The sequence below is a fragment of the Heterodontus francisci genome, chromosome 2 (genome assembly GCF_036365525.1).
Source record: "Heterodontus francisci isolate sHetFra1 chromosome 2, sHetFra1.hap1, whole genome shotgun sequence".
In the NCBI taxonomy this organism is placed as follows: Eukaryota; Metazoa; Chordata; class Chondrichthyes; order Heterodontiformes; family Heterodontidae; genus Heterodontus; species Heterodontus francisci.
In genome coordinates this window covers 206211195-206224376 of record NC_090372.1, presented here as the reverse complement: position 1 = coordinate 206224376, position 13182 = coordinate 206211195, and the positions used below count along the sequence as shown (strand labels likewise).

The 13182-nt window shown below is 43.5% G+C and overlaps 1 protein-coding gene across 1 annotated transcript in view; it reads left to right on the top strand.

The window, feature by feature from the left end:
• Nucleotides 1–13182, top strand: part of scn5lab (sodium channel, voltage gated, type V-like, alpha b) — a 371240-nt gene that overhangs the window by 54748 nt on the left and 303310 nt on the right. The window contains exon 7 of the mRNA XM_068015187.1: nt 3359–3422. Within this exon, the coding sequence (XP_067871288.1) occupies nt 3359–3422 (64 nt within the window). The remainder of the gene's footprint in view (nt 1–3358; nt 3423–13182) is intronic.

Here is a 13182-nt window from a genome sequence, read left to right as displayed (position 1 = left end):
CCAGGACACTCCTGGAGGGTTTGCGACCCATCATATCCAGGCCTTCAAAATGGTCAGTGGCAAGACAGTGCAGATTGTGATTGAAAAACTAGATGCATTGAAAGACAAAAAGTGTCTAGTGTTCAAAGTGCCGCCCAGCTCTCCCTACACTCCCTCCACTGCCGTATGTCCTGCTGAAATTCATTGGCAAAGTTCAAATGCGGGGAATGGAAGCCTTAGCCTGTTGCACGAGGTTTGGTCTCTTAACTGCATTATCAGCAACTGTAGACCTATACCCCAGAAAGGAGTTGACTCTTGCGGGAGTGTTGATGGGATGGGGGGTGGAGAAAGAATGGCAGATAAAATTGAAAAAGAAGCATTAGCTGAAGCCTTTGGTTTATTTCTCTCCCCGCTGGAAGTTCCTTTCCATTGCCTGTGCTATTTTCAGCCACCCTCTCAGCACAATAGGATCTTTGGCACCCTTTAATGACATTTCAGTGACACTAAGCGTTGTAACAGGGAAGCATTCGCATTCCTGAGACCTTTAGCAAAGATCGGGGGATGAGGTCTGCAAGTTGCAAAGGTTAGAATTTGCCGACTGCAGAAAGGAGCCATTTAATAAGCACTTAACTGGGAATTGGCCTTGGAAAGTGACTGATGTTAAGTTATCTCCTCATGTAGACGGCCCTTCCTCTCCTAACTTCCCTCCCCAGGCCCCAATAAAATCAACATAGGAAGAATGAGGTGCCATTTTCTACACCCGGCTTGGAGCTGCCTGTAAGGTGCTGGTGGGGCTGAGGAACTCCTGCCTCTGTCTTCCGATGTAAGGGGAGTCCCATGACTGCGACTGGTTTTAAAGGTCTACCCACTTTTTGTTATCATTTCAGCTCTGAATCTGATTGCAATAAATGATGATGCAGACTCCCAATTCTGAAGGGGATCGAAATATCAGCCTTTCAAACAAAATAAACCCACCAAGAACCACCTATCTTTTCCTGCTGCTGAACACAGAGGTCACAGCAGTGTGTGCACAACCTGTGTGTGAAGGAAAAAAAGAAGAAATAGTTGATTCTGATCCAGTGCAGTACCGTGATTAACAGCCTAACATGTGACAACAGCAAAATGAAAATCCTAACAACCCAACATTCACTTCAGTAAACTCCCCATGTACAGATCGTTAAAAAGCATGTCGAGTCACTGTTTTTTTTAAAATTTTGAAGCCGCATTTCAACATTGATTTCAGCTGAATAATTGCAGAAGAATGCGACTTTAATCAGAGTATAAAAATAAGTGCACTGATCCACACAGACTGGCAGCAGATGATGCATACTCATCCATCAGTAAAGCTGTATGATAAATCAATGGATTACGGCTTAAATTGGAGCCTTATCAAAATGCCCCTAATCTGTTTCCGTAGCTGATTGTGTCTTACATGTTCCCCATGGGCAGATATCACAATATTGTGATTATCCCAATATTGTCAAATACTGTCAATCCCATCAGGATTTTCCTATCTGTTCAAGGGCAAAATGCTTGTGCAATGGCCCACTCATAGGTCCTCTAGTGATGACAGTGATGGTGTGTCTTCATTGAAATGATGGAGTGAACAGTAAAGGTAGCTTCATATCAATTACTGATCACCGTACATTGAAGTTGTCAAGAGTACATTTGTGGTTGGCAGACAAAGGGAAATTGCAGGTGGGATTGTGCCCAAACAGCTCACCCTAGGCTCTCTTGTTGTAGTAATGAAGCATGTGAGTGAAGTTCCTTGAATGACTTTGCCAGCTTCTATATCAGGAAGCTATCACAGTAGAGATTGAAGTTTGTTATCATTGAATCTCAGCTGGGGTATCAATGTGACCTTATTACCCCCAAGCCCACTAGGATCCCCACCCTACAATTTTCTCCAGTAGCTATTTATTTGTGTTGGGGTTTATATCTCTAGGCGTCTTCTAATGTCCAGTAGCTCAAGAAGGCAGCTGTGTTTTTACAATTTGATCTTTGACTGTGGGAAACAATAGCAGGGCAGGATTTACTGTCCATCCCTGTGGACATTTAGCATTAACTACACACTGTGGGACTGGAGTCATATATAGGCGAGGCAAGGGATCAAGTGGAAGGCTGCCACCTCTAAAGGGCACTAGTAAGCTGGTGAGTTTTACAACAGTCTGGGAGCTTTAGTGTTCATTTTCCGATGCTAGCCTATAATGTACCAGCTTCACATTTGCCTTGGTGGGATAATGAATGCACAAGCTCTGGGTTAGTAGTCCAGTACCATCAACACGAACCTACTGTGTCTTTACTTGTAGCCAGTGAGGATCAGTAGGCTATTTTGAACATGAGACTGTTGGGGCAAGGAGCTGAGTACTTGATTGTACAGGGCAGTAGGGCAGCATTGACTAATGAAGCTGTAGGCATGGATAGATACTCTGCTTGATAATCTTTAGTGATCAGGGAGTACTTATGGAGAACTTTCCCAGAAGGAGCTTAAATAGATGGGGCAGAGTCCATGATAAGTTAGATTGTACATGGTCTGTGGAAAGAGCTTGATTGGTTCAATGGCTTTTTTGTTCCATTATGGTTGATGCTGGGATTTGGTATTCCAAAAAGCATCCATATAGATATAAACTCAGAGGCAGCCATATTCCTTTCAAATTAAATTAACATCCCTCAAGGATGGAGTGATGACCCAGTCCCTATCTATGATCAAAAGTCCACATTGATGCCAAAGCTGAAAGCATCACTCATGCCAATCTCATTTTGGGATGCAGTAGAGCTTAGAAATAATAGGAAACTGGTTTTCACATGTTTAATGGGACTGTATGACATTCTGTCCACCATATGAGTGTTGCAGCCTCTCTTAAAATAGCAGTGGGAAAGAATCTTACATGAACTCATTCAGCAACTTTACATTAATGTTGCAAACAGCCACCACTGCATTGCTGTCCCTATCTCCTCCAGCCCTACAACCCACCAAAAACTCTGCTTTCCACCTATACTGGCCTCTTGTGCATTACTGATCTCTGTCGGTCCGTGGTAGCCGTGCCTTCAGCTGCCTGGGCCTTGAAGCTTGGGAATTCCCTCCTTAAACCTCTCCTCCTCTCTCCCTCTCTCTCTCCTCCTTTTGAGATGTTCTTTAAAACCTATCACTTTGACCAAGCTTTTGGTCACCTGTGTTATTATCTCTTTATGTGGCTCAGTGTCAAATTCTCTTTGATAATGCTTCTGTGAAGCACCTTGGGACATTTTACTATGCTAAAGTTGCTTTATAACCTCAAGTTGCACTCTATAAACAAACCAAAGTTTTGGATTTGACATGTTTTTGCTCAATAGCTGACAAGTAATATTGTATACTAATGTCGCATTTAATTTCATTTAGTGAACCACTATTACGTTGAGGGCAAAAAGGATGCCCTACTTTGTGGAAACAACACAGATGCTGGGTAAGTAGAACAATCATGTTGTATTCAACTGTTTATGCACAGGGCAATATGCAGGCCATAGCTTTTTGTTTCCTTTAAAATGTAATTGTTGTGTGCAGCCTGTTTTCTTTAGTGTGTGGTCCCTTTAAATTCTTTTGCCTGGCTGGGTGCACACATTAGTTATCACAGAGCAAGGCCTGCGCAGTACCTTGCAGGCTGCTGCCTGACTGCACACCCACACAGCTTAGCAGCAACATTGGTTGGTCCCAAAGTAAACTTTTAAAAGGATAGCTCTTGGCATCAATCTTTTGGAAGAGATGATATGGAGTTTTTTTTTTTTTGAAGTAACAAAGCTGAAGTAAAGAAACTATTTCATCTCGAATAATAACTAAAAATGGTGGAAACACTCAAGTAGCAGCTATGGAGAGAGAGACAGTTAACATTTCAGGTGGCAAAGGTTAGAGATGTAACAGGTTTTAAGTAAGTGCAGAAGTAGAAAAAGGGAGGGTGGAGGAGGGAGGGGCTAAGAATGAAAGGGAATGTCTATGATAGGGTGGAAGACAGGAGGGATAAAATGACGAAAGAGATTATAGTGCAAATTTAAATTAGACACTGAGCATAAGACACGAAGACGCAAACACAAGAACACGAGAAACAGGAGCAGGAGTAGACCACGTGGCCCATCGAGCCTGCTCCACCATTCAAAATGATCATGGCTGATCTCAGGATTCAACTCCATTTTCCTGCCCACTCACCATACCCCTTGATTCCCTGAGAGACCAAAAATCTGTCTATCCGAGCTTTAAATATATTCAATGATGGAGCATCCACAACCCTCTGGGGTAGAGCATTCCAAAGATTCACAACCCTTTGTGTGAAGTAATTTCTCCTCATCTCAGTCCTAAATGATCGGCCCCTTATCCTGAGACTGTGCCCCCCTGTTCTAGATTCCCTGACCAGCGGAAACAATCCTTCATTGTCTCCCCTATCCAACCCCTTCAGAATCTTGTATGTTTCAATGTGATCACCTGTCATTCCTCTAAATTCCAGAGAATATAGGCCCAATTTACTCAGCCTCTCATCACAGGACAACCCCCTCATTCCAGGGACCAATCTAGTAAACCTTTGCTGCACTGCCTCAATGCAAGTAGATCCTTTCTTAAATGTGGAGACCAAAACTGTACACAGTATTCCAGAAGTGGTCTCACACAAGTACAAAATTCATAAAGCTTGAGGCTTCATAAAGGTTAGAGAATGGAAGTCTTCTCATTGGAGGGTAGTCAGTTGTAGGTACATAAGAGAGGCTCTATGGAAATTCCCAGGCTTATTATACCCTCGATGTAGCCGATTGACAGGTGGCGGGATGAGGAAGAGTCCACGATAGAACCATTGTACATGGACTTTGGGTTTGATAGACTGAATGACATTTATCTTATATTCTTATTACTTGCCTCATCATAGATATGACACACAGGAGGCCATTTGACCCACACTGCGTTTATCGGTGCTAACTCTTCAAGTCATGCTCTTTGATTCAATCCCATTTACCTTCTCTTTCAGTAAAGGGTCATTTTCAGGGTGGTGAAAGATGTTGTGGAACCTGATGCAGTTGTGAATGTACTGTAGAGTAGCTGGCGTACTTCCCAACATGGGCCGGGAGCTCACCACCACCAACACATACTTGGAAAATGACCCACACTGATTAAAATCAGGGATGCACCAAGAAGCCAGAATTAGAGGAGCACAGATATCTGGGAGGGTTGTGGAGCTGAAGGAGATTACAGAGATAGGGAGGGGTGAGGCCGTGGAGGGATTTGAAATAAAGGATGACTTTTTAAAATTGAGGCGTTTCTTAACTGGGAGCCAGTGTAGGTCAGCGAGCACAGTGGGTGATAGGTGAACAGGACTTGGTGCAAGTTAGGGCTGGGCAGCAGGCTTTAAAATGTTTCCGTAAGGTAGAACCTGGGAGGCCAGCCAGAAGTGTGGTGGAATGGTCAAATCCAGAGGTTGCAAAGACATGGATGAGAACAGAACGTTCTGCAAATGCACAGCAGGTATGTTAACATCTGAGTGAAAGAAACAGGTTCAAGCCTCAGGCAGAATTATTCACAGGAATGGGAGCAATATTCATTTAAACTGTCAACTGAAATGTCATAACGTTTAATAAGCAGTCAATTACTGTAAAGTTGATTGATTCAAATGCAGCCATCAGTTTGTGCCTCGTAAGATGCTAACAGACAGCAAATGAGGAGAATGGTGATCGCTAAGCGAAGAATGTTGGCTAAGACACAAGAATGCTGATTGCTCCTCTCTGACTGGCAACATAAGGGATCTTTAATAATCACCTGAACCATCAGAACAGGCATCAATTTAATGATTGATCTGAAGGATGGCACCTCTGGCTCCGTCAGCAGTGCAACCTGGACATGGGCCCTGCCATGTGACTCAAAGGTCAAATTGAGAAGGCTGTTCAAAAAAGCATATGGGATCCTGGGCTTTATTAATAGAGGACTAGAGTACAAAAGCAAGGAAGTTATGCTGAACCTTTATAAAATTCTGGCCACCACTCTTTAGGAAGGATGTCAAGGCTTTGGAGAGAGTGCAGAAGAGATTTACTAGGATAGTAGAAGGGATGAGGGACTTCGATTATGTGGAGCGATTGGAGAAGCTGGGATTGTTCTCCTTACAATAGAGAAGGTGAAGAGGATATTCGATAGAGGTATTTTTAAAAACCATGAATGGTTTTGATAGAGTAAATAAGAAGAAAGTGTTTCCAGTTGCAGAAGCGTTGGTAACCAGAGGACACAGATTTCTGTTGATTGGCAAAAGAGCCAGAGGCGACGTGAGGAGTCCGTGGCAAAGCACTGGGAGCCCCAGGGTTCATGGCTTTTGATGAAGTGCGATATTGGACGGCTGGAGTGGGATGCGGGGGGACCCCACCCCGAACAGCTTCACTGCCGCTGCGGGTAGAACTGCGATAAATTGCTCAAGCTCATCTGGAACATGTCGGGCAAATCTGTGTCTGGATGGAGCCAATGCTACCGTCCTGGGAGAGCGGTGCCTCAGCGCCCCGGAAGCTCTGCTGGGGAGTAGAGGGCTGGGCTGATGTGATGTGTCTTTAAAGCCTCTTTCACCCAGAGCCAGGGTGTAAGCCATCTGAGCTTCTGTGGCTGCAGTTTAGACTGTGGTGGAACCGGTCATCAACGGCTCCATCATGGTTGGGATTTAGTGGGTATTGAAGGGTTTCAATGCAGATTCAATTGAACAATACCAGATATTAAACGGTCAAATTACAGGGAAAGGTTGTATCAAGGTTTGAGAGGTGATAACATGGAGGTGATTTAAACTGAGAAAGGGAATCAATAGAGTAGATGCGGGGAAATCCAGAGCAAGGGAACACAATGGTAAAATTAGAGCTTAGGCCTTTTGAAGGGGGAAATCAGGAAGCAATTTTTCACACACAGGACAGTGGCAATCCTGAAACTGTCTCTCACCCGCCCCCCCACCCCACCCCGGGCCAATTGAAGATTTCAAGACTGAGATCGATAGTTGGTTAAGTGTATCAATGGATATGGAGCTAAGGCAGGTAAATGGAGTTGAGGTACACATCAGTCATGCTGTAACTGAATGGCAGAGCAGGCTCAAAATCAACTGCATTTAACTGCATTTGGGGTGGCGCAGTGGTTAGCACCGCAGCCTCACAGCTCCAGCGACCCGGGTTCAATTCTGGGTACTGCCTGTGTGGAGTTTGCAAGTTCTCCCTGTGTCTGCGTGGGTTTTCGCCGGGTGCTCCGGTTTCCTCCCACATGCCAAAGACTTGCAGGTTGATAGGTTAATTGGCCATTAGCAATTGTCCCTAGTATAGGTAGGTGGTAGGGAAAATATAGGGACAGGTGGGGATGTGGTAGGAATATGGAATTAGTGTAGGATTAGTATAAATGGGTGGTTGATGGTCGGCACAGACTCGGTGGGCCGAAGGGCCTGTTTCAGTGTTGTATCTCTAAAAAAAAAAGACGGGGTAGCATTATAAAGATGTTATCTAGCTCAACTCCTTAAAAAGCAGCAAAGTGTCAATGCAGAAAGCCAAAACCTCAGGAACGAAAACTCCTTCTCGACACAAAAATCCAAACTGAGGTGGCCATGATAATCTGTTTATTTTCTTCCGTGCTACAGACAGTTTAAGTAGACCGTAATCGTTACATGGATAAAGGTAGCTACCATCACCATAGCAACACTAGCTAGGCGGCTGCTGCTTGTGAAAATTACTTTATGTGAGGTCTGCTCAGCCCTTCCCTAGTCAGGTATACAGGCCATATTCGTGAGGAAAAACCACTACTAGCTCTCTAGAGAGAAAAACCTGCAGAAACACAAAATAAATTATGAGAGTGCTGCAACTGCATCCTAGGCCTCAGTCAACATGCTGAACCAAGTCCTGTCAAATCAATATTCTATCAATATTCTTACGTTAGATGCCTGTACAAATCTGATTAGCTCAGATATTGATCAGTGTTCACTGCTGCCCAACTAAAGCACTGTTACCTGGTAAACTTAGAAGTATTTCATAAAATCAGTAGGCCCCATTTTGCAATCTTCTACTGTAACTGAAGTGCAAAGGGGGCTTTGATCATTGTTTTATATTAAAACCTGAAAAGGGTTATTGAATTTAGGGCTTGAAATATTCAGAATTCCCTTTCACCCCGCCCAACTCCCCTCGCCATCCCCCAGCCCCGCCCCAACGTCCATCCTTTCTGAGTGAGAGAAGTTTAAAATGTGTTCCACAGTTCTTTTGAGAAATTAAGTTCTACTAAGCTGATCCTTTTCTTGCTAAGATCACTGCTTCAGGCTAATGATTCCAAGGTAGCTCGTGCATGTTTTCAGTGTACAATGGCAGGAACTTCTATTTTTTGTAAACAATCTTCTGATTTATAAAGCTTTTGAGAAAGTGGATCTTATTAATAAGGGTTAGCACTCCATCAATTATTTCAGTTCAAATGTTCCTTGTGTGTCAGCTTAGCTCAGCTCACTACGTTCTCACCTCTGAGTCAGGAAGTTGAGGATTTAGAGCTACTCTCCCTCTTTCTTTGCCAGTGGTGCTGATCCTCGTTTCGAAGACATGATGGTTTTTGTGACAGTGGCAATAGTTGAAGTCGGTCAAGTTCTGATATTTTACTGCAAATATCTGCAATTCAAGATGAGAAAAATAAATCCGCTTTAAAAAAAGATTAAAAAACGTATAAAATGTGGAACACCAGATACTTGATGCCCAGTTTTCATAAAAAATGGGCAGAATTCCAGGCTAAAACCAAGATGAGCGATAACTTTGTTCATGGGGTTTTATGCAATTACCCTTTATCAGTGCATGAGGTTTATAAGCTTCTTGTTAATATTGACTGTGGCTCAATTGGTAACACTCTTACCTCTGACTCAGTGTTAGAATCAGAGAAGGTTTACGGCACAGAAAGAGGCCACTTGGCCCATCGTGTCTGTGCCAGCCAAAAAACATTCCACCCATTCTAATCCCACCTTCCATCTTTTGGTCCGTAGCCCCGCAGATTACGGCACTTGAGGTGCATATCCAGACTTCCTTTGAACAAGTTGAGGGTTTCTGCCTCAACTACCCTTTCAGGCAGAGAGTTCCAGACCCCCATCACCCTCTGGGTGAAAAAAACTTTTCCTCATCTCCCCTCTAATCTTTCTAGCAATCACTTTTAATCTCTGCCCCCTAGTCACTGACCTCTCTGCTAAGGTGAATAGACCCTTCACCTCCACTCTATCCAAGCCCTTCATAATTTTGTACATTTCAATCAAACCTCCCCTCAGCCTTCTCTGTTCCAAGGAGAACAACCCCAGCATATCCAATCTTTCCCCATACCTGCATTTTTCCAGTCCTGGCAACATCCTCGTAAATCTCCTCTGTACCCTTTCTCGTGCTATTACATCCTTTCTGTAATGAGGTGACCAGAACTGCACACAGTACTCAAGTTGTGGCCTAACCAGTGAGTTATACAGTTCCAACATAACCTCCCTGCTCTTGTATTCTGTACCTCGACCAATAAAGGAAAGGATTCCATATGCCTTCTTAACCACGTTATCGACCCGTCCTGCTACTTTCAGGGATCTGTGGACATTCACTCCAAGGTCCCTCACTTCTTCTACACCTCTCAGTATTTTCCCATTAATCGTGTGTTCCTTTGCCTTTTTTAACCTCCCCAAATGCATCACCTCACACTTCTCTCCAGGTTGAATTCCATTTGCCACTTTTCTGTCCATCTGATCAGATCATCAATATCTTTCTGCAGCCTACAATGATCCTCCTCGCTATCTACCACACAGACAATCTTTGTGTCATCCGCAAACTTCTTGATCATGCCCTCTACATTTATGTCCAAATCGTTAACATACACCACACAAAGCAGGGAACCAAGTACTGAGCCCTGCGGAATGCCACTGGAAACAGCCCTCCAGTCGCAAAAACACCTGTCAACAATTACCCTTTGTTTTCTGCCACTGAGCCAATTTTGTATCCACCTTGCTGCATTTCCCTGGATCCTATGGGATTTTATTTTTTTAACCAGTCTGCCATGTGGGACCTTGTCAAAAGCCTTGCTAAAATCCATGTAGATCACATCAACTACACTACCCTCATCTATCCTCCTTGTTACTTCTTCAAAAAATTTGATCAAATTGCTCAGAAATATCTTCCCTTAACAAATCCATGCTGACTATCCTTGATTAATCTGTGCCTTTCTAAGTGACAGTTTATCCTGTCTCTCAGAATAGATTCCAATAATTTGTCCACTACTAAGGATCAAATCCCACTCCAGGATGTTAAATGCAGAAATCAAGGCTGATGCTTTAGCACAGAGTTAAGTGAGTGCTACACTGAGGTGCCATCTTTCGGATGCAAACTTATACCGAGGCCCCATCTGCCTTCTCAGATGGATGTGAAAGATCCTTTGGTACTATTTCAACGAAGAGTAGGGGAGTTCTCTCTGTCTCCTGGCCAATATTTATTCCTCAATCAACATCACGAAAAAAAAACCTGGATTATCTGTTCATCGTCACATTGCTGTTTGTAGGAACTTGCTGTGTGCAAAATTTGCTGCCTACATTATAACAATGACTACACTTTAAAGGTACTTAATTGGCTGTAAAGCACTTTGGGATGTCTAGTGGTCGTGAAAGGCACTATATAAATGCAAGTCTTTTTTTCTCTCTGGGATTATCAGTGTGAATAAAGAGAAACTGTTTCCAGTGGCGGAAGAGTCGACAACCAGAGGACATAGATTTAAGTTGATTGGTAAAAGAGCCAGAGGCAAGAGGAGGAATTTGTTTTTACACAGCAAGTTGCTGAAGGGTTGTGGAAGTAGATTCAATAGAGAATTTGATAAATACTTGAAGGAAAAGAAAATACAGGGATATGAGGACAGACCAGGGGAGTGGGATTAATTGGATAGCTCTACCAAAGAGCTGGCACAGGCATGATAGGCCGAATGGCCTCTTCCTGTGCCGTATCATTCTATGATTCCATGATTCTCAGTCAATGTAATAGAAACAGCACTTTAATGGGATGAAGTGCTTTATGAAGAGGAGAAGGAGGTTCGGAAAAGAAGGGAAAGACTCATGTAATCTGATGCAAGCGCACATCACAGAGAATGGCACTGACAAAAGTTGGGAACTTGGCCTTTAGTGTTTAGCTCAGGTGGGGTTAGGGAGGACAATGGGTGAGCTGCATGTAGGAAATATTTGGGGAAAATTAGGATGAGGTTTTTGTATAATAAGGAGCGAATTAGTACAAATCAACACATTCAACAGTGGTGCACAGAAGTTGCTTAGTCCAAACTTATTTATAGACATGATAGTAAAGGAGATATAATGGCCAAGTTTCTGCTAAGCAAACCCATGGAGACTTCCATCAACGACCTGATTATCCCATGTCTAGATTAGAACACAATATCCATATAGCCACCAAACACAACTGAGCTTGACAGCTTTTCAATTGCCCGAGAGGCTCCAGTGGCACAGCCACATCGGCCTTTCCAGTGCAGAGGGCAGACAGTCACTTGGTTTCTTAAGTGACCGCAAGCTGGCTCTGATGCAGTCAACCTCAAACAGATCATCAAGGGCCCTGCTAATGTATACAGTGTGTCTTGATTCTCTGTTCACCCCTTATTTTCTTAACACTTCAGCGCAGTACTGAGGGAGTGCTGCACCGTCAGAGGTGCCGTTTTTCGGATGAGACATTAAACCGAAGCCCCATCTGTCCTCTCATGCAAAAGATCCCGTGACACTATTTGAAGAAGAGCAGGGGAGTTCTCCCCAGCAGTCTGTCCAACATTTATCCCTCAGCCAACATCATTAAAACGGATTGCCTGGTCAATATCACATTGCTGTTTGTGGGATCTTGCTGTGCGCATACTTGGCTGGCGTATTTCCTACATTACAGCTGTGATTAAATTGCAAAAAGAACTTCATTCGCTGTAAAGTGCGTTGGGACACCCTGAGGTTACGAAAGGTGCTACATAAACGCAGAGCTTTCTTTACCTGATTATCAGCAAAAGTGTTCACGGGAGTTGGGAGCAGGATGGGAAAGGTATTGGAGTCAAAACCAAGTTAACAGTCAATGGGGGATAACGCTGAGTTGGAAACGTATGACTCAGTGGTGAAACCTGCGAATCAATGGACAGAAAGATTCTTTGTAGACACGTGAGGTTGAGGCTACAACATTCTGATCTTAGCAGAGATGCAGGGTATATAGGCAAATTACAAGTAACTGTAAACAAGTGATCTTCAAAAGTAACAGAGTAATATGAGAATTACAATCTCTCAGGTATACAATCAGTGTTTTAATACATAAGTAGAGGTAGATGTAACTTGCGAGTTTTTTTTAACCTCACTGCATTTGCTAAAGCTGTAGCAATTGGTTGTTCCTTCACTGTTGCTGGGTCAAAATTCTGGAACTCGCTACCTAACAGCATTGTGGGTGTACCTACCTCACATGGACTGCAGCGGTTCAAGAAGGCGGCTCACCTCCACCTTCTCAAGGGCAATTAGGGATGGACAGTGACTGCTGGCCTAGCCAGCAACACCCGCATCCCATCAAAGAATAAAAAAATCTACGCTGTGCAACATTATGGACTGAGCCACATTGGGAAGAGCAATGCAAATCCAGGATGGTAAAGGAGATCAATGGGAATTGTGACTGAGTGAGGAAACATAGAAGTTACAGAATCATCCAACAATTTCCCTTTAAAGAAAAAAAAGACTTGCATTTATATAGTGCCTTTCACACCATTCCAAAGTGCTTTACAGCCAAAAAGCACTTTTGACATGTAGGTATTGCTGTAATGTAGGAAATGTGGTGGCCGATTTTCGCACAGCAAGCTCCCACAAATGAGGTAAATGCAAACATATGAATTAGGAGCAAAAGTCGGCCATTCGGCCCCTCTAGCCTGCTCCGCCATTCAATAAGATCATGGTTGATCTGTTTGTGTCTCAAATTACACACTCCCATCTACCCCTGATAACCTTTGATTCCCTTGCCTAAATTATTCAATGACCCTGCCTCCACCACCTTCTGAGGCAGAGAGTACCAAAGTCATACAACCCTCTGAGAGAAAAAAAGTCTCCTCTGTCGTAAAAGGGTGACCCCCTAATTTTAAAATAGTGCCCCCTAGTTCTGGACTCCCCCACAAGAGGAAACATCCTTTCCACATCCATCTTGTCAAGACCGTTCAGGATCTTATATACTTCAATCAAGTCTCCCATCACACTCTTCCAA